Raw genomic sequence first — 26802 nt, 5'->3', positions numbered from 1 at the left:
GGTAATCTTAATTTTCATTACCAGGTGTTCTATTTTAATTCATTATACAAAATTAAATGTTAAGTACCAAACAACCCAACTAAAAAGCTGCAACATTTTGTTGTGATGCCATAAGCAGACTGCCCATTTGTTACACTAGTCCTATGGAACTGCCTTACAATGTGATTTCACCTGATATTTTTTTTCAGAACTGAATTAACTACATTGGGGGGATGGGGGAGGGGTGTGTGTGTGTGTGTGTGTGTGTGTGTGTGTGTGTGTGTATTTGAGATAGGGAGTGCCTATTACTTCAAACTATCAAAGATAATTTAAGAATGACAAATTTACAAACAGTGTGATTCCCAAATTTGTGCTTCTGGATTTTTCTCTAATTCTTCATATTTTTTTTTTTTAACAAAAAGCAATTTTAACCACTTTATTACAAAACAAAAAAAATTTTTAAGACTTTTTGGTTTCCTTAAAAACTTCCAGACTTGTAAAAGTTTGCAGGGGAGGGAGGCAGCTAGGTTGCGAAGTGAAGACAACAGTGGCCTTGGAGTCAGGAGGACCTGAGTTTAAATTCAATCTCAGACACATGATACTTACTAGCTGTGTGACCTTGGGCAAGTCACTTAACACCAACTTCCCCCATTAAAAAAAAAAAAGTTTTGTATGCACATGTAAAATTTTAAATTCCTTTCTAATAAAACTTAAAAGCATTGGGTTAAAAAGGCAACAAGAGTGCTTAATTGAATTACTCCTGTACATTAGAATGTGTTATAAATTATTTTTGAATTAAGATTTTTATATTTGTCCAAGTACCAGGGAGAACTCGATATTAACAAGATCAAATTCAGTAAGTTTTCAAACATTATGTCCAGAACCCAAGCACTGACAAAAATGCACCTACTCAAATCAGATTTCTGCCTATCACCTATGTAGTCATGGAGAGGGCAGTGGAAACCACTCTGAACCGGTGGTAAGCCAAACCTTGGGTTCTAATTAGCTTTGTGATCACGGGCAAGGCACTTAACCTCTCTGATCTTCAGTTTACTAATCTATAAAATCTACAACACCAATAAGATAATGTATGTGAAATCTATCATAACTTTAAAAGACTTCATAACTGTCAGATATTATTTCATAAAAGCTAAACATTTCTTTAAATAGCATATAGAAAAGCAAAATATTTGAGAGATATCTGCCATTAATATAAAGGTAACATATTTAAAGCCCAAATATAACATGTTATTTAAAACCTTAATTTTTTTTTCACCAAAGTGTCATAGTTTTCCTACTGTAATGTCAGCTCCATGAGGGCAGTGACTATACCTTACCTAAATTTTACTATCTTCCCCCTCCTATCCTCTCCCATAGCATAGGGTTTCTGCACACAGAAGGCACTTAATATTTACTGAACTCAAGTCAATAAACTATGTAATGAAATAGAATCAAGAGACAGTATGCAGTCTAATATATCACCAACACATAGTGTAACTATGACCTAAATGTGAATAAAAAACTTGAAGTAACATTAGGAAATATAGGTGATATGAAAAGGTTTCAGTAAGATCTATTTTTCTTTTTAAGAAATAAGAAAGATAGGGGCAGCTAGGTGGCACAGTGAATAAAGCACCAGCCCTGGAGTCAGGAGGACCTGAGTTCAAATCTGACCTTAGACACTTGACACACTTACTAGCCGTGTGACTTTGGGCAAGTCACTTAACCCCAATTGCCCTCCAAAAAGCAAAAAGAAGAAGAAGAGGAAGAAGAAGAAATAATAAAGATAAAAGCAAGTCAACAAGGAAAAATAGGTAGAAACTCACAATCTAAAAATTAGACTTACAAAGCACTTTCCACGTAATGTTGTGGACTGGGGGTGGGAGAGGGGGGGACATTTGGAGTCAGAAGACATGGGTTCAAATTGAAGCTGTTCCTTAATATTTGGCCTAAGTTTCATCATCTGTAAAAGGAGGGGGTTGGAGCAGATGTTCTCTCAGGGTCCTTCCAAGTTTAAATCTTTTGACTCCGTGAACCCAAGGAATCAGGCAGCAGGAAAAATATTTTCATTTAAGAAATGGGAAAAATGAGTCTCAGAAAGGTTAAATCCTTTGTCTATGGTCAGATTATGATTTGAGCACTGCTGGGATTGAAAATCACATCTTCTGATGTCATAACCAGTGACTGTTCTTTCTATGAGATCACATTGCCTCTTATACCTATTATAAGATATGATCTTTACAGCATCATTATTTGCCTAAACTACTATTATTTACCTATGACAGTTTGACATAGATTTTGATGGGAAAAAAGCCTTAAAATGTTTTTCACCAATCCACAAACAATTCAGCATCAATAAAACTACATTGCCCTTTGGTATTAACTTTTAAACAACTAAGAAAATAAAAGAAATGACTCTTCAAAACTAAGCATGAGGCAATACTTTTTTGAGTAACAAATATGACGTTCTTGGCCCTATCCCCTAAAACAATTCATATTACTTATTTAAAGGAAGATTTATTTGTTTAATTTTCAGTCCTAGCTGTGTTACTATAACAGGATTTTCCCTGAAATAAGTTTTTGCTAACGAGTCAACATATCACCATACTTTAAAATTTTCAAGAAGTCAAAGATTTCATCAACATGGATACTCCCTCTTCAATGCCTTAGTAGATTTTTCTTGATTTACAAAATTCTCCAAACTTAGACAGGTTATCAGACAAGAAACCTACAATCAATCACTGGGTTCATACTCAAAGTGTTTCCAGCATGGTAGGTGTATTAGAATAATTGGTTAAATCCTAAAAAAGTGAAATGACAGAAGATACAATGACTCATTTGCAGTTACTCTGTTCAAGAGAACTTCATTATGATTGCTGCATACCAATGTATTTATAAAAACTCTGGTCTGCAAATTAAGAAAGCTTTGCTGTTTCTTTCTGATGTAGCCACAAAGGCAAAACCATCATTTGAGAGTCTTCCCTGCCTACTGAGAAAAAGAAAGGAAATTAATCACAAAGTTTTCACTTGCCTAGTAATATCCTCAACACATTTCTGAAAGAGCCCTATCCTACAAAGGCCCTGCGGATCTAGATTACATGCTAAAAGAGCAACTATATTTAGAAGTAAAGCTATGACCAAAGAAAAAACAAAGATCCAAAGAGCAAGAACTAAGAGATCCCAGCTCCCAACCAATTAAAACACCAGAAAGCCCAATACCCATATCAAAAAGCAGGAAACAGAGCTCTGCAGAGATAAGTAAAAAAATATAGGGATGGATAATTAAACCACACTATCACTGTTCATTGGAATTAGTGCCACGAGTTAAATATGTTATAGTAGGAATTCTTCTGTTATAGGCTGAACTAGTTGGCCACTAAGAAAAACTCTTACAGTTTTGGGATACTGAAATGGAAGAATTAGGAGGCCAAAGACAGCCAGGGCTCACCTTTACTATCAATCAGATGACTGGCTATGCAAGTTATATCCTCACAGCTCTCATTAAATAAAAATGGAACCAACAACACCTAATTATAGTCACTGTGTCATCTCTGGATAAAGGAAAAGTGCAGCATCTTGCTATGGTAAAGATCTCAAAGGTGGATTAGGTTCAATACCCTAGCTGACTTCAAAAAAGTTTATTATTGTGTTTATCTTTCTCTCAAGTGGAATTAAGAAGACTCTCAACTCCATGAAAGAATAAGACCTGTTAAATAAAGTCTGTAGTCTGTAGCACTGTCTTTGAGAAGCAAGTCACTCTGAGACTCTGATAAGTCACTATAAGATGACAATAATGAAGCAATGTACAATTAGCTTCTAGCAAAGAAAGGAAGGAACCCCTGTATGTGTGTATGTATGCATGCATGTATGTATGTATATATGTATGAATCTCAAAAGCAAAGGGCTTCTAAGTAATCTATTATACAAAAATTCATATTAAAATAGTCCATGCAACCAGAATAAACAATTCAACTGCTTTTGTAGATGAATTTTCAAATAGTAGAACTTCTTTTAATGAACCCAAAACACAATAAAGGGCTTGGTCATAATAAAAGTATTAGTTGCTAATAATTTCTGCTATGACACTCTTCCTTCATGGCTTTAAGGAAACAATGAAGCCAATACAGTCACCGAGACTTCTGTCTTTCACAGTTATAGCTAGAAAGAGAATACTTAAAGAAATAAATAATAGAGATGGTCACAAAAAACAAAATAGATATTTTTAATACATGAAATTAAAAAGATTGTGTATGAACAAAATCAATGTAACAAGGAAAAGAAGGGAAGTTGTGCACTAGAAAAAAATATTTGCAGCAAATATTTGATAAGCGTCTGGTATCCAAGATATATACAGAGCTAATACAAATATAGGACCAAGAGCCATTTCCAAATGAATAAATGGTCAGAGGATATGAACGACACTTCTCAAAAAAACAGTTATTAACAACCATATTGAAGACTGTTCCAAAGCACCAATAATAAAATGCAAATCAAAGTAAATCTAAGATTTTACCTTACATCAAGCAAATTGGTAAATATGACAAAGGATGGAAGCAGTCAATGTTGGAGGGGCTGTGGAAAGACAGACATGCTAATACACTGTTGGTGAAGCTATGAATTGGTCTATCATCAACTGGGAAAAGGGTTTAAAAACTGACTAAAATGTCCATTATCCACGATGCTACTGCTAGGCATGTACCCTCCAAAGATATCAAGACACAAAGAAAAGTCCCACATAATGCAAAATATTCATGGCTGTGCTTAGTGACAGCAAAAAACTGGAAACAAAGTCGATATTCTCTGACTAGGAAAGGGCTTAAAAACCATAGCACATGAATGTAATAGATATTACTGTGCTATAAAGAACTACTAACATGAAGAATCAAGAAGCATCAAAAGATTTATATGAATTGATAATCAGTGAAGCAAGGAGAACAAGGAAAACAACATCCATGATGAGAACAATGTAAAGGAAACTTAAGTAGTTAAACAGTAGTTATAGTCACAAAGCTTGACACAAAAAGAGATTATAAAATAGACTTCCTCAATTCTTTGCAGATATATAATACTAAAGGTATGGGACACTGTGAGTATTAGGTGATATATTGGTTAGTTTTCTTTCCACTCTACTTTATTCTTTATTATGAGGGATAGTTTATTGGGCAAGGAAGGTAAGGTGTGATGTTAAAACCAAAGCTGTCAATAAAAATTTTAAATGTTTCTAAAAAAATAGTTTCCTTAGGGAGGTAGAGCCAAGATGGCAGAGCGAAGCCAGGAAGCTGCCTGAGCTCTCCTTAGTTTCCCTTGGAAAAAAAAAAACAAACATTAAATCAAGCCCCTAAAAGAATTCTGGAGCAACAGAATCCACAAAAAGACAGAGGCAATTTTCTAGCCCAAGAAAACTTAGAAGGATTTCAGGAAAGGTCTATCTCACTTGGGTAAAAGAGGAATGCAGCCATTGCAGGTAATTTCCAAGAAAGCCAGGGGGAGGCTCTTAGCCACAGAACAGATCAAGCAACTGATACCCTGGGGTCCTGGCTCAGCAGGTCAGTGGCACAGCAAGCCAACTAACTGCAAGGCCTCCAGTTCTAGCACAGGAGGCAAACTGCCAGCCCCAGAACCAAGAACACAATGCGTGCAAGTAGGCCAGGCTACCCTAGCACAGTGGGGAAGCCACTAGCCCCACAGGCCCCAGTACAAAAAGCCTGTGACCAGGCCCTTGGCCCCCAGTGCAAGAAGTTTGGGACAGTGCCCCCTACCCAGGAGTAGAGCTCAACTTTTTAAAATGAGTAAAAGACAAAAAAGCCCTGACCACAGAAAGCTACTATGGCAACAGGGAAGATCAAAACACAAACTCAGAAGAGGACAACAATGTCAGAATGCCTACATGTGAAGCCTCAGAGGGGAATACGAGTTGGTCTCAAGTCCAAAAAGTCCCCTTAGAAGCAATCAAAAAGGATTTTTAAAAATCAAGTAAGAGAGGTAGAAGAAAAATGGGGAAAAGAAATGAGAGTGATGCAACAGAAATATGAAAATAGAGTTAACAGCATGAAAAAGGAAGCACAAAAATTGACTAAAGAAAACAACTACTTAAAAAATAGAATTGGCCAAATAATGGAAAAGGAGGTAAAAAAGCTAACTGAAGAAAATAATGCCCTAGATATCAGAATTGGGCAAGAGGAAGTTAATGGCTTTATGAGACATCAAGAATCAGTCAAACAAAATACAATTCTACCTATTCAGTGCAATACCAAACAAACTACCAAAAATTATTTTATAGAGCTAGAAAAAAATACCGTGTTTCCCCAATAATAAGACCTATCCCGAAAATAAGCCCTCCCCTTACTGTGTAAGATTCCTCTAAAATAAGCCCTCCCCTGAAAATAAGCCCTATTGAGATTGCTACTGTGGTGAAGGTGATCCCCTGCGCTACACGCTACATTACGGTACCCTCTGTATGCACTGTCCCCCCCCCTCCGGGTGAAACGCACGCTGCGCTCCGAGCTGCATCCAATCAGAGCTGCAGCAGTGAGCGCGTCATCCTGTTCTTCCCCAGTGATTTGCTTGCTGGCGCCATTGAGAGCAGTGCCGCGGAGGAGAGCTGAGGCAGGACAACATAAAAACCCGGTATGTAAGCGGGAGTGAGGGGGCATGATGGAGGATAAAAAGGGCATGATGGAGGAAAAAAGAAGAACTCAGGGGGCATGATGGAGTGAAAAGAAGGACTGATGGTCATAATTTTATTATTCTGTCTGTTTTGACCCCCAGACATGAGTACAAAAAGGAAGAGCTATACTGTTGAGTATAAGAAAGCAATTGTAGAGGAGTCACATGGCAAGAATCTTGCAGTTTTCTGTAAAGAAAAACTTTTGGATCTTCAAATGGTCAGAAAATGGAGAGCAGTTTATAATAACCTCAATCAACAGGTGGATGAGGGAAAAGGGGAAAAGCACAGGTCTGGATCAGGTCGGCAGCCCTTATATCCTGACTTGGAGATCCTCATTGGTGAATGGATTGCTGACAGGAGAGCAAAGGCCTTGGTTGTGCGCAGGGCTGATATTCAAGCATTTGCCCTTTCAATGGCACCAGAGTTTGAAATGGTCTCAGAGGGATTCAAAGCATCACAACACTGGTTGGACGGTTTCCTTCAACGGTATGAACTGTCCCTAAGAAGATCAACAACACTGTTTAAGCTGGAAGATGCTGAAGTTATTAAACGTGCACTTGCATTCATTTCCAAGTACCAAACCTGCAATATGATTGCTATGGATGAAACTGCAGTGTTTATGGGACAAGGATCTCAAACAACAATTCATCACAGGGGTGCAACGTCAACCTACATTACCACCACTGGCTATGAAAGTGCACGGGTCACCTGTGTTTCGGCAATTTGTTTGGATGGAAAGAAAGCCACACCTCTAATCATCAGTAAGGGCAAGAAAGATAAGACTGAACGTGTATCTGGCATTTACGTTCTTGAAACCGAAAAAGCCTGGTGTACACAAGCCGTTATGAGAAAGTGGGTTGATTTAATGTTGCCACTTGTTATGCGAGGTAACCAAAGAGGTCTGATAGTCTGGGATTCAGCCAGCACTCACCGTGCTAAAGAAATGAAGAACTTCCTTGCAGAGAGAAGAATAGATCAAGTAATGATTCCTGCAGGAATGACTGCCTATCTCCAGACCCTTGATATTGCAATAAACAAGCCATACAAGGACCATTTGCGCATGAAAGTCAATGACTACATTGAAAATAGAATGGAAAGAAATCAGCATGGAAACTTTGTGAAGCCCTGTCTGCAAGAAGTCGTGATTTGGGTGAAGAAGTCATGGGATAAAATTACTGACAGCTGTGTAGCCAAGGCACTACAAGCAGGTTACCTGGACAAGACATATTCATTTAAAGAGAGCTATATTGCTGGACATGACAGATTGAGTCCACTTCTTCTGAAGGAAATGGAGGCGCAAGACATCCAGGACGGAATTCAGGGTATGGACATTTATGACGATGTTGTTGAAGAAGATGACATGATCATTATTGAATAAAGGTACATTTTTTTGTTCACATTTACCTGTTTATTAAAATTGCTGTCAATGTTCATTAAAATAAGCCCTCCCCTGAAAATAAGCCCTCTGGTGTTTTTCTGTCCAAAAAAATTAATAAGACAGTGTCTTATTATTGGGGAAACATGGTAATAACGAAAATTCATCTGGATGAACAAAAGGTCAAGAATATCAAAGGAATTAACGGGAAAAAATGCAAAGGTGTCCTAGTCATACCAGTTCTAAAACTATATTATAAAGTAGCAATCATCAAAATTATTTGGTACTGACTAAGAAATAGAGTGGTGGATAAGTGAAATAGATTAGATACACAAGACACAGTAGTCAACAACTATAGTAATCTACTGTTTGATAAAGCCAAAGACTCCAGCTTCTAGGATAAAAATTCACTATTTGACAAAAACTGCTGGGAAAAATGGAAAATACTATGGCAAAAACTAGGCACAGACCAACGTCTCATACTGTATACCAAGATAAGATCAAAACAGGTACATAATTTAGACATAAGGGGTGATAATATAAGCAAATTAGGAAAGCAAGGAATAGCTTACTTGTCAGATCTATGGAGAATGGAAGAATTTATGACCAAACAAGAGATAGAGAATATTATGAAACACAAAATGGATAATTTTTATTACATTAAATTAAAAAGGTTTTACACATATAAAATTAATGCAACCAAGACTAGAAGGAAAACAGAAAGATGTGAAATAATTTTTACATCAAGTGTTTATAGTAAATGTCTCATTTCTCAAATATATAGAAAACTGAGTTAAACTTATAAGAATATAAGACATTCCCCAATTGACAAATGATAAAAGGATATGAACTGGCAGTTTCCAGATGAAGAAATTAAAACTATTTATAGTCATATGAAAAAATGTTCTAAGTCACTACTGATTAGAGAAACACAAATTAAAACAACTCTGAGGTACTACCTCACACCTGCCATATTGGTTGATATGACAGAAAAGAAAAATGCTAAATGTTGGAGAAGATGTGGGAAAATTGGGACACTAATGCATTGCTGGTGGAGTTGTGAACTGATCCAACCATTCTGGAGAACAATTTGGAACAATGCCCAAAGGGCAATCAAACTGTGCACACTCTTTGATCCAGCAATACCCCTACTATGTCTATATCCCAAAGAGATCATAAAAAAGAGAAAACGAGGGGCGGCTAGGTGCCACAGTGAACAGAGCACCAGCCCTGGAGTCAGGAGGACCTGAGTTCAAATAGGGCCTCAGACACTTAACACTTACTAGCTATGTGACCTTGGACAAGTCACTTAACCCCAATTGCCCTGCCTTCCCCCCTCTAAAAAAAAGGGAAAAGGACCTATATATACAAAAATATTTGTAGCACCTCTTTTTGTAGTGGCAATGAATTGGAAATTGAGGGGATGCTTATAAATTAGAGAATGGCTGAACAAGTTGTGGTATAGGAATGCAATAGAATACTACTGTGTTATAAGAAATGATGAGCAGGCAGGTTTCAGAAAAACCTGGAAAGACTTACATGAACTGATGCTGAGTAAAATGGGCAGTATTAGGAGAACATTGTATACAGTTAACGGCAACACTGTGCGATGATCAACTATGACTGACTTAGCTCTTGTCAGCAATAAAATGATCCAGGACAATTCCAAAAGACTCATAATGTAAAATGTTATCCAAATCCAGAGAAAGAACAGAGTCTGAATGCAGATTGAAGCAAACTATCTGCTCTCTCTCTTTTTTGTTTTGTTTTATTCCTTTCTGGTTGTTCATTCCACTGTTCATAATCCTTCTTCAGAACTTGACTAATCTTTAATGTGACTAATATTCGTAGAACCTATATTGGATTGCATGCCTCCATGGGGTGAGTGGGGATGGAAAAGGAGAGGGAGAAAATTTGGAACTCAAAAGCTTGTGGAACTGAATGTTGTAAACTAAAAGTAAATAAACTAATTAAATTAAAAATAAAAGAACTATGGAATCCTAATGCAGTTCGAAGCATACTATTTTCACTTTATTTTTTGTATTTTGTGGCTTTTCCCTTTTGTTCCATTTCTTCTCTCACAACATGACTAATGTAGAAATATGTTTACATGATTGCACATGTATAACCTCTATCAGATTACTTGCCATTTTGGAAAGGGGAGAGGGGGAAGGAAGGAAGGAAGGGAGAAGAAAATTTGTAACTCAAAATCTTATAAAAATAAATATTGAAAAATATCTTCACATGTAATGGGAAAAAATAAAATATTATTTACAAAATAAAATTAGTTTCCTCTCTAAAAGAAATTATTTGAATCATTTCACCCTAACAAAAACAATCTGAATATATAAGCAGGAGTATCAATCAGAGTGTCTTTGGAAAAAAAAAAAAAAAAATCTGTTTAAGATGCCCTTCTCTTCAAGCCAGAATGGTGTCTGACTGGGAAGAGAGTAGTTGAGAAGACTTAAAGGCAGAGAACCAGGAGAGAGCAGTTGTTAAGAAAGCCAAGTAAGGAGAGTATTCTCAACAGAAAGAGATGTATTGTGTTTGTTAATGTTAGAAAATATTCTACTCTCTACTTGAAAACTGACATCATCCCAAACCTTTAACTGAGTTTCTATTGAAATGTTTAAAGTATTTTTGATTAAAGAAATAGATTTCTCTCAATTTCTAAACCCCTAGTAGAATTCAAAACATCAATGTTAAAACTGTGTTTGAAAAGGAAAGTATTTTTCTTCATGATCATGGTGTTTTTCTGACAATTTTTAACACTAAGTATATTTTCAAAATGTATAATACAAGTTATTCAACTTACGCCAGAACCATGTTGTAATCTGAATGGTTGAACATATAACCTCCAACAACCCACATTATGTTACCATTGACAACAGCTTTGTGGGATGCTCTGGGGAGCTTTGGCTGAGAGTATTCCTCCCGAGTCCAAAATGACTGATTAGCTGGCACAGGAATTGCACAGCCAGGTCCTGTAAGAAACATAATAAATACTGGTTAAACAAAAGAAGATTTTTACATTTGGGTAGGTTTATTCTCTATAACTGAGGCAATGAATCTAGAACAGAAACCAAGTTTATCTCTCTCCCATATGTAACTTCAGTATCTATAAAGAAGACAAAATGCTTCAGAATTTTCACCTCTCAATTGTATTCTGCTAATGGAGCAACTGAGTTATAGCCACTGATTTCAAATAAAAATCACTAAAACCTGAAATCACATCACCTGTGCTGATGACATGGTTAGGCTCAAACTAAATTTTATTTGAAGTCATGCACTGGAAGTAGCCTACAGGAAAGACTATGGGCAATGGTATCAGTGAGTAAATAAGACAATTATAAAGCTAAAGAATTTCTCTGGTAAACTAGTATAAGAGAACACTAATAAACATTTGATCCCTCTTCTAATTTGTACTGTTACTAAACCTGGTACTTACATAGTATTATTTATGTCAGAAACTTCATGTACATATATTTTAGGCAATATTAAAGCTAGACAAAATTCAAGACTCCCCAAAATGCAGTAGCCATAACAGATTTTTAAGTAGGAGTTTGAATTTTATTTAGCTTTATGAATGACATGATAGACATTCAATAGGTACTCAATAGGTACTCAAATACTAATGAAACTCTAAATGCCAACCAAACTCACACTACCACTGGGAAAAAAAAATAGTAAGGTCAGCAAAATGCTTTAACAAAAAACACTTGAGAAAAGATTTTTTTTTAAAAAAATCCATTTTCTTCCTACAAAGGAAAAGCAGAGCATTTTAAGGGGAACAGCAATTTTCTTCTTTAATTTCAAAAATCACTGTGCTTTTGTAAAGCTCCACTGGTCTACATTTTGTCTATCTCAGTTTTCCCCATACTAATCGAAGAACTGATTTCTTGGGAGCCTACCATGTTATAATTTCTCCTTCTCTATGATGTTCTAAGAGAAAGTTCCTACGGAAATGCATTTTATAATCATTCTTCTCACCACTAAGACCACACCTCTGACATGTCCCCATAGTAGCTGAGCCCAAGATGCTAATATAACTATGTAGAGTTTTTAAATTTGCATGAATAAGAAGCAAGGTGTTCTTGAGCTCAGTGGCTCAAATCCAAACCTCTTCTAGCTATCCAATACTAACTTAACTACACGCCTTTGGAATTTTAAAGGTATAGCATAAAGTAGCATAAATCTCCTAATAAGCTGAAAGTTCAAGTGTCATAAATATCTATGTGCTGAAGATATAAATCCATGTGGAATTCATCTAAGTATCTTTAAAGAAGAGAGGGACTAGGAGTTCAAAGGTGGACAAAATATGCAAAAATTATTCTTACCCTGCCAATCTGGGAAGCATGAGCATTCTCTAGCGTCATTTGAATTGCAGAAGCCTCGATTTGGATAGCCACAGTCATTGGTACAGTAAGGAATATCACATGATTCTCCTTTCCAGTATTTTGAACACTCACACTTGAGAATACTGCTGCCATTACTGAGCTTACATTCTCCTCGACCAGAACAGTTATTGGGGCACATGTCAAAACTATAAACACAAGAAAAAAGAAAGTCAGTAGGAAATAAAACATCAGTATATCTAGAAGAACTTTTGCATAAGGTTCATGAGTTGAACTCTAACTTATCTATCCATTATCAAGGTCTACTACATCACAAGAGCAGTGCTACTGAGCCAAAAGTAGAGCTTGAGAGAACTTGGTCACAGGCTGAGGAGCACCTAATCCTTCACCCTGCAAATGAAGTTTAAAAATCGAGGGCTAATGTGATAAGAAGCAGGACCAAGGAAAAGAGCAAGAAGAGGGGAAGGAAATTCTACTCAAACCTATCAGGGCTAAGTAGAGAGGAGTAGGGGAGGAGAAAGAGTTAAAGCACAAACAGTACTAAGCTATTTCCTTGACCCTGGGGCTAATTTTGACCCCAAATCACTAGATGTATGCATATGGATCTCTTGGATTTCTACCTGTATTTTTTCAATCATGTCTGACTCTTCTTGACCTCATTTGGGGTTTTCTTGGAAAAGATACTCAAGTGGTTTTCCATTTCCTTCTCCAGCTCATTTCTGAGATGAGGAAACTGAGAAAAACAGGGTAAAGTGACTTACTTGCCTAGGGGTCACAGAGCTAGTGAGTGTCTTCCTGATTCCAGGCCCCACACTATTCATCATATCACCTAAATGCCCCTGTATAGCTCTGGGAAAATTTCTTAACCTCTCTTAGCCCCAGTTTCTTTTTTTTTTTTAATCAAATGTTTTATTAACTTCTAGGTTACATCATTCATTTCTGCAAGATTTTGAGTTACAAATTTTCTCCCCGTTTTCCCCCTACCCACCACCCCCAAATATCCCCTCCTCCAATCTGCTTTCTCCCATATCTTCTCCCATACTCCCTTCGACTTTTCCAGTAGGGCATGGTGGATCTCTCTGCCCCAGTGCCTATATATCTTATTTCCCAGTTACATGTAAAATAATATTAATAAGAGTATATATATATTTTTTAAACATTTGATTTTAAAGTTTTGAATTCCACATTAATTCCCTTCCTCCCCTTCCCTAGTAGGAAGATAAGCAATTCAATATAGGTTGTATATGTGCAGCTATGCAAAACATTTCCATAGTAGATATATTGTAAAAGACTGACTACATTTCCCTCCCTCTTATCCTACCTCCCACTTGTTCTATTCTCTACTTTGATCCTGTCCCTTTTCTTTTTTTTTTTTTAAGCAATTGGGGTTAAGTAACTTGCCCAAGGTTACATGGCCAGTTCTTTTTTGTGTGAGTGTTAGGTATCTGAAGCCAGAACAGATCCTGGGTCCTCCCGACTCCAGGGCCAGAGCTCTTACTCACTGAGCCACCTAGCCGCCCCAGATCCTGTCCCTTTTCAAAAGTGGGTGCTTCCAACTTCTCTCCCCACCCACAGTCTGCCCTCCCTTCTATCATTCCCCCTCTCATTCTCTTCCCCCCTACTCTCCTGTAGGTGAGATACCCTATTTAGTGTGTATGTCATTCCATCCCTAAGTCAAATTCAATGAGAATAAGGTTGACCCATTCCCTTTTGCCCTCCTGTTCTTCCCCTCTGTTGTGACCATTTTTCCTTGCCTTTTCTATATGAGATAGTTTACTCCATTCTGTCTCTCCCCATCTACTCTCATTATATTCCTCTCTCACCTCTTAATTTCACCTTTTAAATATCATCCCTTCCTATTAAATTGGTCCTGTGCCCTCTATCTATGTATACCTGTACACATATATACACACATTCACATATGTATTCATGTGCCCATATACCCTCCTATACATACATACATTTCTATTCCCTTCAACTATGCTCATACTGTAAAAAGTTTCATAAGTCACAATTATCATTTTTCCATGTAGGAATGTAAATAGTTCAACTTTGATAAGTTCCTTATGATTTCTTTTCCCTGTTTATCTTCTCAAGCTTCTCTTGCTTCTTGTATCTGAATGTCAAATTTTCTATTCAACTCTGGTTTTTTCATCAAGAATGTTTGAAAGTTCTCTATTCCACTGAATGACTATATTTTCCCCTGAGACATGATACTCAGTTTTGCTGGGTAGGTGATTCTTGGTTTTAGTCCCAGCTCCTTTGACCTCCGGAATATCATATTCCAAGCCCTTCGATTCCTCCATGTAGAAGCTGCCAGATCCTGTGTTATCCTGATTGTGTTTCCACAGTATTCAAATTGTTTCTTCTTGGTTGCTAGTAATGTTTTCTCCTTGATCTGGGAACTCCAGAACCTGGCTATGGTATTCCTAGAAGTTTTCTTTTTGGGATCTTTTTCAGGAGGTGATCAGTAGACTCATTCAACCTCTATTTTGCCCTCTGTTTCTAAAACATCAGGGCAATTTTCCTTGAGAATTTCTTGAAGGATGATTTCTAGGTTCTTTTTTTGATCATGGCTTTCAGGTAGTCCAATAATTCTTAAATTATCTCTCCTGGATCTATTTTCCAGATCAGTGGTTTTCCCAATGAGATATTTCACATTGCCTTCTATTTTTTCATTTGTTTGGATCTGTTTAATAGTATCTTGATTTCTCATAAAGTCATTTGCTCTAACGTAATTCTGAAGGAATAATTCTCTTCAGTGAGCTTTTAAGATTCTTTCTCCATCAGGCAAATTCAGCTTTTTAAGGCATTCTTCTCCTCATTGCCTTTTTGAGTCTCTTTTGCCATTTGAGTTAGTCTATTTTTTAAGGTGGTATTTTCTTCAGTCAGGTTGTTGACTTTCATTTCATAATTTTCTTGCATCATTCTCATTTCTCTTCCCAATTTTTCCTCCACTTCTCTTATTTGATTTTCAAAATCCTTCTTAAGGTCCTCTATGGCCTATAACCAGCTTGTATTTTTCTTGGAAGCTTTTGGTGCAGGAGTTCTAACTTTGCTGTCTTCCTCCTGTTCCATGCTTTGATCCTTTTTTACCCCAAAATATGAGCATAAAGTTGGGTTGCTCTGTTTGCTTTGCTTCCCTTGTTTGTTCATGTTGCCACCCAATTACTTGACTTTTGAGCTTTTTGCCACAGTAGCACTCTGCCACCAGACAGAGGAGCTTCATACCAAATGTGGGGTTTTCTCAGCTGCCGGAGGCATTAGTTGGATGCCCACTCTGAAGCATTCCAGCAAGCTGGACACACACCCCAGGACCTCCACCCTAGATTGCAATCCAGATCCAAGCAGGTTAAAGCAAGAGTGATTACCCCTCAGACTGGTCACTTGGTCCCCCTACAAACTGCAGACCAGGAGCTGAAGTTGCCACATGGTGGCGGCGGCTGCAAGGCGTTGCCTCAGTGGCTCCTCAAAAGGCACTCCCAACTACTGGATGCCAAAGTCCACACTGCACTGACCTCTCACTGTGTCCTTAGCATCTATGTGTTGATAATTCTGGAAACCACCACAGCTGCTGCTAGTGATCTGAAGTCCCTCTAGCTGGCGGCTGGTCAGGCCTGCCCTGGGGTTAAAACCTCCAGCTCGTGCAGGGCTGGGGTCGGCTCCCAGAGTGCTGTGCTGGCTACTCCCTGCCAGCCTGCTGGGCCATCCTCAGTGGGAGGTTAGCTTCTCTGTGTCACTTTGTGGGTTCTGTAACTCCAAAGCTTCTTCATAGTCACCTTTTACATGAATTGGAGGAGGTGAGAGCTGGAGCCCCACGGAAGTCCTGTTTCTACTTCACCATCTTGACTCTGCCCCCTTAGCCTCAGTTTCAAAGGTTATAAAACGTGTATAATAATACTGTAGTACTTACCTCATAGGACTGTTATGAAGACCAAATGAAATAATATATGAAAAACATTTTATAAACCTTAGAGGTCTAGATAATGGTCAGATGTTAATGTATTTATCAGAAATTGTTATAATTATGCCTATGTAGAAAAACAAAATCTTTAACGTTCTTTGTTATTACATAAAAACATGGGGAGGAGGGGCGGCTAAGGTGAATAAAGCACCGGCCCTAGAGTCAGGAGAAACTGAGCGCAAATCCACCCCAAGATACTTAACACTTACTAGTTGTGTGACCTTGGGCAAGTCACTTAACCCCAATTGCCCAGCCTCCCCCCCTCCAAAAAGCAAAAAAGGAAAAAAAAATGGATAGGAGAAGGGATAAGAGAACCAACTTTTTGTCTTAACACTGATACATTTATGGCCTTAATCTCTCAAGGAAGCATGAATCATAACAATTATCCTAGCACTCATTTTAAAATGAATAATGACCAATAAATGACATAAAGAGGCAAGTTTATGAGTTCTGACTTCTTCCAATTACTCTCAATAAGGAAGATTAAAAAAAAAAAGCACAAGGAAAAATTCAAGGGTCAATTATAGTTGGTAAATAAGACATCATAAAAAGAGCCAAACTCTATAAATCTATTCCAAAATATTTTTCACCATTATCTATTAATAGTTAATAGTAGAAATATATGTGCGCAAATTCTAAAGTCTAAGAGGATCAAGACATAAATTAGTTTGTCCTCTAAATCTTATTTATTACAAGAATTCAAATCACAAGCAAAAGTTTAAGCGAAGCAGTTCATCTTTGTAACACACAGTACTTGTGGCTGCCAGGAGAAAGAGAAGTAATAAACCTATAATTTAAAGGTAAATATAGTCTTTCTATCTGGAGCAAATAGGTGGCACAGTAGATAGAGCACTGGGTGTGGAGTCAGGAAGACCTGAGTTCATATCCTGCCTCAGACACTTACTAGCTCTGTGACCCTGGGCAAGTCACTTAACTGTTTGCCTCAGTTTCCTTGTCTATAAAACGAGCCAGAGAAGGAAATGGCAAACCACTCTAGTATCTTTGCCAAGAAAACCCCAAATGGAGTTACAAAGAGTCAGACATGGCTGAACAACACCAAAAATTCTTTCTATGAAAAAGGATTGAAAGAAAATATTTTTTAAAATGTGTCTTTCTGGAAGAAGCTTCATTTACACAGTCTAAAGCATCTTTTAAAAAATTGTTTCAGACTTAATTTAGTACATTGACATTTTTTTGGAGTGGGGGAGGGAATGAGGCAAACCTGGTTAAGTGACTTGTCCAGGGTCATACAACTAATAAATATCAAGTGCCCAAGGCTGGATTTGAACTCAGGTCCTCCTGACTCCAGGAGCAGTACTCTATCCACTGTGCCATTTACTGAAATTAATACTCTTGCAAAAAAAGAAAAAAATAACAGCAAAAGGTGAAGCTCTCTCAGGATGTGTTTAAAAATTCTACCCTGCAGGTACTGAAATTAAATCATACTTGCCAAGAATATGAAAACACTGACTAGTCACGTGTGACAGAATGACACACAGTTAGAGGCAGAGGTTACTGAAAGTCAAAGAGGACAGGCCCTCCAGATATATCATACTGAGCTGGCTCTGTCACTGGGCCTCTGAAACAAAGGACAAACAAAAACAGAGATGAGCTAACTCCCAACACAGGTAAAGAACTGAGCTTGTTAACAATTTCTTTCACCAGACTCCTTTTAAAAAAAGTTTATGTTCACTCCTTCTGCCTTCTCTCCTCTCACTCACTCCTTACGTAACCCTTTGAATTCTGGCTTCCAATATCATCACTCAAAGGAAGCTACTCTCTCTAAAGTCACCAACGTGACCTTTTAATTGCAAAATCTGATGGTTTTTTCTCAGTCCTCATCCTTTTCCTACAATCTGCAGGACTGAACACTGCTGAACACTCTTTCTTCCAAGACACTCTCTCCTTGAATTTTTCTGACATTGCTCTCTCTTGGCTCTCCCCATACCTGTGTGAGCACTCCTGCTCAGTCCTCTTTGCTGGTTCATTATTGATAGCACGCCCCCAAACCATGGGTGCTCCCCAAGTTCTGTCTTGGGCCTTCTTTTCTCCTTCTATACTATCACCTATGCAGATGATTCACAAATATACACACATATATATGTGTCTATATATACATATATATTTGTGTGTATGTGTATGCGCCCATGTGCATATCTATCTCCAGCCCCAGGCTCTGCCCTGATCTTCAAACCTGCATCAACAATTGCCTATTAGGCATTTCCTAGAGACATCTCAAATTCACCAAGTTCCAAAGTGAACCCATCAACTTTCCCCTCAAACTCTCCATTCTTCCAAACTGCCTTATTTCTGTCAGTTTAGTAACCCTGACCTCATCCTCAACTCCTCCCTCTCTCTCATCCAATATCTCATTCAATCAGTTACCAAATCTTGCCTTTCCTAAGTCCACAAACGCTCTAGAATCTGACCCTTTTTCCCTACTCCCTACTGAAGCAAAGTTACCATCTTACTTTAGGCCCTGAGAGCTTCCTGGTTGGTCTCCTGGCCTCAAGATTCTCCTCAATTTTGTGCATCCTCCACACAGTTGCTAAAGTAATTTTCCTCAAGCACCAATCTGACCATCTTACACTTCTACACTCAATCAACTCCAGTGGCTTTCTATTGCCTCCTGGATAAGATATAAACTCTCCGTTTGCCTTCCAAAGTCCTCCATGCCCTGTCTTTCCAGACTCCCAGGATGCTACTTTTCCTCCCGCACCCTAAGATGGTACCAAAGTGGCCTTTTCTCTATTCCTCACATACAGCACTCCCTTTGTCACCTCCACATCCTTGGCCTGGCCAGAACTCCCTCCTCACCTCTGCCTCATATAATCCCGCTCTTCCTTAAAGAGACATCTCAAAGCTCCTAAGAGTCATTGACATGAAGTTTATTCTAATTCTCTACAACTGCTAATGAGATCCTTTCCAAACTACCTTATGCATATCTCCTTTTTATTTATTCTCTTTCTATTTAGCAGAGTGTCTGGTACGTAACAGGAACTTAATAAATATTGGCTGACTGACTCACTGAAGATAGTGAACAAATAATTTCCATAAACAGTGTGACAAGGAATCTGGACTCAAGGGTCACAAAAACATGATTACAGGATTGATGGCATTTCTCTATTACCTGCCAAAACTAGGTGTACTTCTTGAGCACAAGGACCATGTCATTTTTGTGTCTGTTGTCCCAGAGCTTAACATTCAGACACACAGTAGGTGCTTAATAAATGCTTCATGATTTATTGGCCTTTAAAGTAATGAGTTACATAAAGTGTTACCATTACAAAAGCAGCTTTGGAGGAAGATGGAGGAGAGATTAAAAACACGCCTGCCACTGAAGGGTCATAAAAAAAATGAAAACAGTATTAACCTAAAGAAGGGATACTTCAAAACCTGAGTCATAAGTGTGAGGGTATTGAATCAATGACTTAGAAAACTATCTTAGAGAGGACCTGTGGCTGGATGTAATGGGAATGCAAATTTGGAAGATCTTCCATGCCCCTAGGTTAAAGTGCACCTGAAGCCTGGGGTGGGAGGCTTGTTTTTCAGTAGATACTTTTTGATTGGCCAGTGGGTCAATAAGGTTGTTACATTCTCTGAGCCAGGAGAAGGCTATATAAGCCCTAATGTGAGGCTTTGTTTTGGGGGCTCACTTTGAGAAGTGTTCTGTGATTTGATCTGTATTCTGGGAAGCCGTTGTCCAGGCCCCTCCGCCCCCCCCCCCCCGGCTTTGAAAAACCCAGATGTGGAAACCCAGATGTTGACTGGGTATGGATGTAATGGTTGGACAGTTTGGAAATCTGTCTACTTGATGTTTCTGTCTTGATAATTCTGCCTGTATACTTTGATATTTATATTTGATATTAGCTCACCTAATTTGAAGTTCGGGGTGCTGACCTTTTCTCCTGAACAAGGTAAACGATATATGTCTGACTGATTAAAGTAAGCTTGTTAACCCATTTTGAGTTGCTTTCCTTTAACAAAGCAGATCCAAGAACCTGTATGGGCAGCCACCCTGAGCATGCTTGGGGTGCTTGCTGCTACACTGGGGAAAAAAAGAGCCGCTGTCCAAGCCTTCTACAAATCTCATTGCACTTCTGAATTGAGTTAGCTAAGTGCAAAGTCTGTTTTCCAGAGAGAATGCAGGATGTCAAGGAGTGAGATATCTGGTAGTGCACCTAAGGATACTCTAGGGCGCTTTAAACTTAAGTAACAACTAATCACTTCAAGATTTACAAAGGCTTTCCTCACAACAAACCTGTGAGGAAGGCAAACATAATGTTATCAACTCTTTGACTGAAGAAAGAAGCCCAAAGCCTTGACCATGCCCTGACAACACAGAGCACAGCAGTTCTCTTAACTTCAAGCTCAGGCCATTATACCATGTTTCCTCTCCCTATACTTTAAATTCTCTCACAACAGTATTTAAAGCAACAGTTCACATGGTTTCTTCAGAGGCTGATGAAGAAACCACATTTGGAAAGGCCAACTAAGTAGTCAGTTCCAGAGGATTCTCAAATGATTTGATTTCACTAAAGCATAGCTCACTGGCTCCCTATTTTCTTACTATATAATTTAGAATTTTCTTACTATATAATTGAGTGGTGATCCAAAAATCAATCAACAAGCATCTATTAAGCATTTACTGCATGCCAGTACCAGAGATACAAGTATAAAGAACAATAATCTCACTAATAAGGGGATGTGTGGGCGCACACATACACATAAACACACAAAGGATAAAGCAGAGAAAGGATTATTTCACATATGAGGTGAAAAGTTAGGAAACCTCATTTTTTGAAGGTGATACGAAGAAAGTCAGAAGGGTTAAGAATAGAGAAGGAACAGGGAACATACTCTTCACTCAAAATGTGATAAAATAAATATACACTTTGATGTCTGGCCTGATCAGGACAGAAGACAGAAAAATTACTGTTATTCTCATTCTGGACACTAGGTATTAGTAAATACAGCCTAGAAGCATATGATTCTTCAGCAGCCAAATACTGTTAGGTATTGAGGTATATAAGTCTTTTGAAATGAACTGTTTTCTAGCCAAATCTCCCTTCACTATGTATCTGGTGCTGTTGGTAATTTTTAAACCCAGTATGAAATATTTACTATATATAGCATGTTTTAGATATAAATATATGTGTGTGTACTAATGTCAATGATACTCTATGTATATTATGCATATTATGTGTATATGTATAAGACAATAATATATATTACATGTATATACTATATTTATATATAACACATCCATACATCTCATAGCATCTGAGATATTATGAGATGTGTACATCATATGTGACTACATATAAGAAATATGTGTGTATGTATCTATTTATACACACACATACACATATATTTCATAATATCAAGGTGAAAACAACCTGATTGTGAAAATTTTTGTTTGGAGGGAGAGGAAAATACAGTTTGGAGGGAGAGGAAAGGGAGAAAGGAAGACAAAGAAAGGTATCTAGGTTGGGGAGCAGGGGAAGGAGAGAGAAGGTAGCATTTTGGGATGGGGGATTGGCCAAGATGGGGAATTGCAATGGGAGATTTCAGAGAGTCATAGGGAGCTCACCTAATGAACAAGAGACTAGTCCAGAAGGTAAGTGATAAAGAAAAGAAGGTAGGAAGGGTCTAAAGAATCCACACATATTTTTCTAAGCTCAGTATCTCCCTATTTGAAGTGGTCTAGTTGTAAATATTTCTTCTCAGAATTTTGGGTTTCACAAATTTCAGTCAGCTTTTCTGGGCATTAGCTTCTTCATAAAACCATCACTTTGCTTTTTGGACCCAGAATTTTCACTTTTATCACTTTAAAGATCTCCATTAGTATATGAAGAATAACTAACCTATTCGGTCCCCTGAGCCTGTTTTGTTAGCTCAAAAAAGCCATGCCCAAAATCAAGCATTTTCCTTTTCTTGTCACACTGCCACAATAACTGGATGGCCAACTCTAGAATCCACATCCTCTTTCATTTTTATCCCATGCCACCAAATACTCCAACTCGGAAGAGAAACATTTCCTTTTTTTGAAGGGGAGAAGGCAAGGCAATTGGAGTTAAGTGACTTGCCCAAGGTCACACAGCTAGTAAGTGTGTCAAGTGTCTGAGGATGGATTTGAACTCAGGTCCTCCTGACTCCAAGACTGGTGCTCTATTTACTGCGTTACCTAGCTGCCCCGCCCCCCTTTTTTTGAAGAAAAACATTTCTAAGACTGATTTACAAAGAAAAGGGAAATATACAAATTCAAAAATAAATATACAAATTGAAAGTCATTAGAATTATGAATAAAAGAAAATTGTATATATTGCCAAACTATTTTAATACACTGGTTAGTGTTGTTCAACTGTTGTTGTCTGTTATAAGGGACTACTTTCTGAAAGGAATGGGGGAGGCATATACTGGGAAATGTAAATGATACAAAAACAAAAGAGGGCAATTTGAAAATTTAAGAAATTCACCCAGTTCCAAACTGGATGGTACTTTTTCTAAGCTTTCCTATCAACAATTCTTGAAGACTTAGATTATGGATAATGTCATTCTATGGAAAGGTTTCTAGCTCCTTCAGTGTCCTAGAAATGCCCCAATAAAATTGTCCATCTGAGAATACTATACCAAGCTCATTTGGCACTGTGACTACTGGCCAAATATTGGTGTTCTACTGTTATTATTATGTGGGCAATTAACTAGATATGCTGGCTGAAGGGATAAAAGAAAATACAAATTTATGAAGTTTATTAAATCATGCCAAAAAGAAATGTAATACCACTTGGAACATACAAAAAGATAAACCCATTCATCACAGAAGATGCTTGCCTGTGCCACTAAAAACTACCTTCCTGTTCCATGCATATTTATACAGGTTATCATAGAGTTTCTGAAACATTTCAGAAGACAAGTTTCTTTAAGAAAAAAAAAAAAGACAGTGAAGGCTAATCATCTGCAGAAAGAACCCCCAATACAATCTCAGTAAACTAGTTACTTGACATATCATTTTGAAATTTTAAGGATGATGAAAGGAAGAAGAGAATGGGAAAAAATCTGAGATTTCATTGATAGAATTCCAGTTGAGGAAACGCCCTCAACTGATAAAAGTCAGCACTTTCTCTGCAACTGCAGAGAATTTTTTAGAGTACTGAGAGATTAAATCACTTGCCCCTGCAGGGTCACAGGCAAGATCTGAACCTGGGTTTTCCTGGCTGAAAGGCATCCTCACTATCTAATACACCATCTGACCCCTCATTAACATGTGCCCAAAGAAACTTGTTTCACTAGCTAAATTCCAGAGGAGTTGCTCTAAATCATAGTAATGTCTACTCTTTAAATAACTACCTTCCTTCCTTATTTTTTCCAACTATTAAGTAAACTTATCTTAAATTTGTCAGATTTCACTTAATGAAAATTCTTATTTACTCATTCTTGCTAAATTTCTTGCTTGTTGTTCAACTGTTTTTCAGTCCTGAATCTTTATGACCCCATTTGGGGTTTTCTTGGCAAAAATACTGGAGTGGTCTGCCATTTCCTTCTCCAGTTCATTTTAGAGATGAGGAAACTGAAGCAAACAGGGTTAAATTAAATGACTTGCCCAGGGTCACACAACTTATATGTTTTCCTGAGCCCAGGCACTCTATCACTGTGCCACCTAGCTGCCCTAAAATTTCTTACTTAGTTCTGGTATAAAGAAATCAGTCTAGTTGACTGGCAACAGAGAAGTAGTCAGTTCACATAAACAATACCCAAAAATTCTTTAAACAGTTTACAAAGAGGCTTACGTATATGTGATGTTAAATCCAGTCAAGTTATAGGCAGCATCACTAAAGAAGTGCAGCAGAGCATACCCAGAGGTGGCCACCACTTCAGGGATAGTCTCATTGCCATCTCTCTCAGGAACAATCAGGCCACTGAAATAAAGAGATGGATTATTTAGGAAGTTAAGCATAATCCCAAAGACAAAGCCACAAAGGATACTTCATTTATCATGGGGAGCGGGGAGGAAAAACAGGTCAAATAGGACATGATTCACTTCTGTAATACCAACCAGTATTGTGCAGTACAGCTATGGAACACCTTGTCCTTCTAATAAAGAAGAAAACTTTAGCAGTCAAGGTGGATGTGCAATGGAGACAGATATTTTAGTAACAGAGAAAATGAATTAGCACTGGACTAAATTTACAAGAACACCTAAAATCAGTAGCAGTTTGTCTTAGTTTTTTGTCCCATTCTCTACATATCTATTAAAAGGTTTTCTTATTTTCCTTCAAAGGCAAGGTAGTATCTCCACATATTTTCCTATTTTTTCTTCTTACTTAACCTTTATGATCTATTGTTTCTCCACTCTCATCAGGGTGGTAAAAATGAGTGGTATATCTTTAGGCTTTAGTCAAGAGTTCAGTCAAGCAGTACACTAGGTACTGAGGAGGAGGGGGGAAAGAAGGAGGAAGAAAAGGAGGAAGAGGAAGAGAATAAAGAGGAAGAGAAAGAAGGAAGAAGAAAAAAGGAGGAGAAAGAAGAAGAGGAGGAGAAGAAAATGCATAGTCTCTACCCTCAAGAACCTTGCAATCTAATTGGGAAGACAAGGCATAGTATCAAATAGACAAAATTACCACTCAATATGTACATAAGGGAAAATGAATATACAGATAATATTGGCTGGAAGATTCACAAAAACAGAAAGAGAATAAATACAAAGGAGATATATACATAACGTAATTTGGAAAGGAGTTAATTAGTAGTTGAGGTAAATCAGAAAATCTTTCAGGGGGCAGCTAAGTGGTGCAGTGAATAGAGCACTGGTCTTGGAGTCGGGAGGACCTGAGTTCAAATTTGGCCTCAGACACTTAACACTTACTAGCCATGTAACCTTGGGCAAGTCACTTAACCCTAATTGCCCTGCCTTCCCCCCTCCAAAAAAGCAAAAAAGAAAAGCTTTCCTGTTGAAAGAGGTGCTTGAGAAGAATATTAAAGTAACAAGAGGATTACATGAGTCTGAGATGAGAACGGAATACATTCCAAGAATAGGGAATGACCTATACAAAAACAAAGAGATGACAAATGCTGTGTGTGAGTGCTATATGTGAGGAGTAGAGAAGAGACCACTTTGACTGGATCTCATAGTGCAGAAGAAAAAGTAATATCCAGTGAGGGTGGAAATCAGGTTGTGGTGAGGTTGTGAAGGGCTTTAAACAGTAAACAGAGGTGTTTACATCTTATTCTAGAGAGAACAGGAAGCCACTGGAGTTGATTGAACATGAGAGTTGGCAACAGTGTGGAGCATGCACTGCATTGGAGAAATATTTAAGGCAGGGAGACCAATCAGGAAGTTATTGCAATAATCCAGAAAAAATGTAATGAGGTTTACAACTAAACTTTTTATCAGCTAAATTGAAAGCTACAGTCAGTGTAAAGGCAGAAAAAGTACAATCTTACTCCTGGAATCAATTCTTCCTAATGCAGCACTAGATTACACATCATATGACTGACTCACACTGAGCTTTCATCCTCTAAAACCTGCAGTACAACTGCATATATCCACGTTTTCTTGCTCTTAATTTGTGAAATATTTTTTTGTACCCAAGTGCCAAGCTTTAATTTACCCCTAATGAATGTTACTTTTTTAGATTCATCCCAATGTTCTAGCCTATCAAGATCCTGGAGAATACTAACTCCATGGCATCCAGCCTGTTAGGAGATGATAGTGCCTTGGTCCTTCTTGACGGGACATGCATCTTTGAATTTCCTACTCTTATGACACTGAAAGAAGCCCTTAAGTGGAATCATCAGTAGGAACACAAAAAGAAGGCTCCTTCTCCAAGAGCTAGCAAATAGAATGCTGAACCTGAAATCAGAAAAAAAAAAAGTTCAAATCCTGCCTCAGATGTTTACCAGCTTTGTGACCTGGGAAACTTTCCTTGGTCTTACTTCCTTATCTATAAAATGAAAGAGTTGAACTCAATGGCCTCTATAAAATACCCAACTGACAAACACAAATATGAATGTGCACGGGATGAATTCACTCTTAAGAGAAGAGGATAACAGTGGATTACAAATAACAATATGGTGTTACATGAAACCAACTTGAAAGATATTCAGTTAAAATGTGGAGCCAGAATAAAATTTATTACTAATAAAAAGAATTTTTTTAAAAAGCTAGAGCAGTAATAATGATATCAGACAAGACATAGTTTTAAAAAAACCCAGTAAAGTATGCTTTATAGATACACTGAATGACACAGTATCTGAGTACTTAAAGGAAAAGTTGAACAAAGTACAGGTAGAAATAGACAACAAAATAAGAATCTGGGGTAACTTCAAAGTGACTCTTATAGACTTACTTTTTTTTTTTTGGAGGGCAATTGGGCTTAAGTAACTTGCCCAAGGTTACATGGCTAGCTTGTGTGTGTGTGTGTGTGTGTGTGTGTGTGTGTGTGTGTGTGTGTGTGTGTGT

At 37.8% G+C, this 26802-nt stretch overlaps 1 protein-coding gene across 2 annotated transcripts in view; it reads right to left on the bottom strand.

The window, feature by feature from the left end:
- Positions 1-26802, bottom strand: part of ATRN (attractin) — a 237717-nt gene that overhangs the window by 154910 nt on the left and 56005 nt on the right. For both annotated transcript variants that reach the window (XM_069071714.1, XM_069071705.1), the window contains exons 4-6: positions 24131-24259; positions 12359-12564; positions 10837-11005 (exon numbers count right to left, since the gene is read on the bottom strand). In XM_069071714.1, the coding sequence (XP_068927815.1) occupies positions 10837-11005; positions 12359-12564; positions 24131-24259 (504 nt within the window). The remainder of the gene's footprint in view (positions 1-10836; positions 11006-12358; positions 12565-24130; positions 24260-26802) is intronic.

Source organism: Petaurus breviceps, unplaced genomic scaffold (assembly GCF_028583685.1).
Source record: "Petaurus breviceps papuanus isolate PSGF00001 unplaced genomic scaffold, PetGlider_PUasm1.0 140, whole genome shotgun sequence".
Lineage (NCBI taxonomy): Eukaryota > Metazoa > Chordata > Mammalia > Diprotodontia > Petauridae > Petaurus > Petaurus breviceps.
The sequence above is the reverse complement of the archived record's forward strand: the minus strand, read 5'-3'. Positions and strand labels throughout refer to the sequence as shown.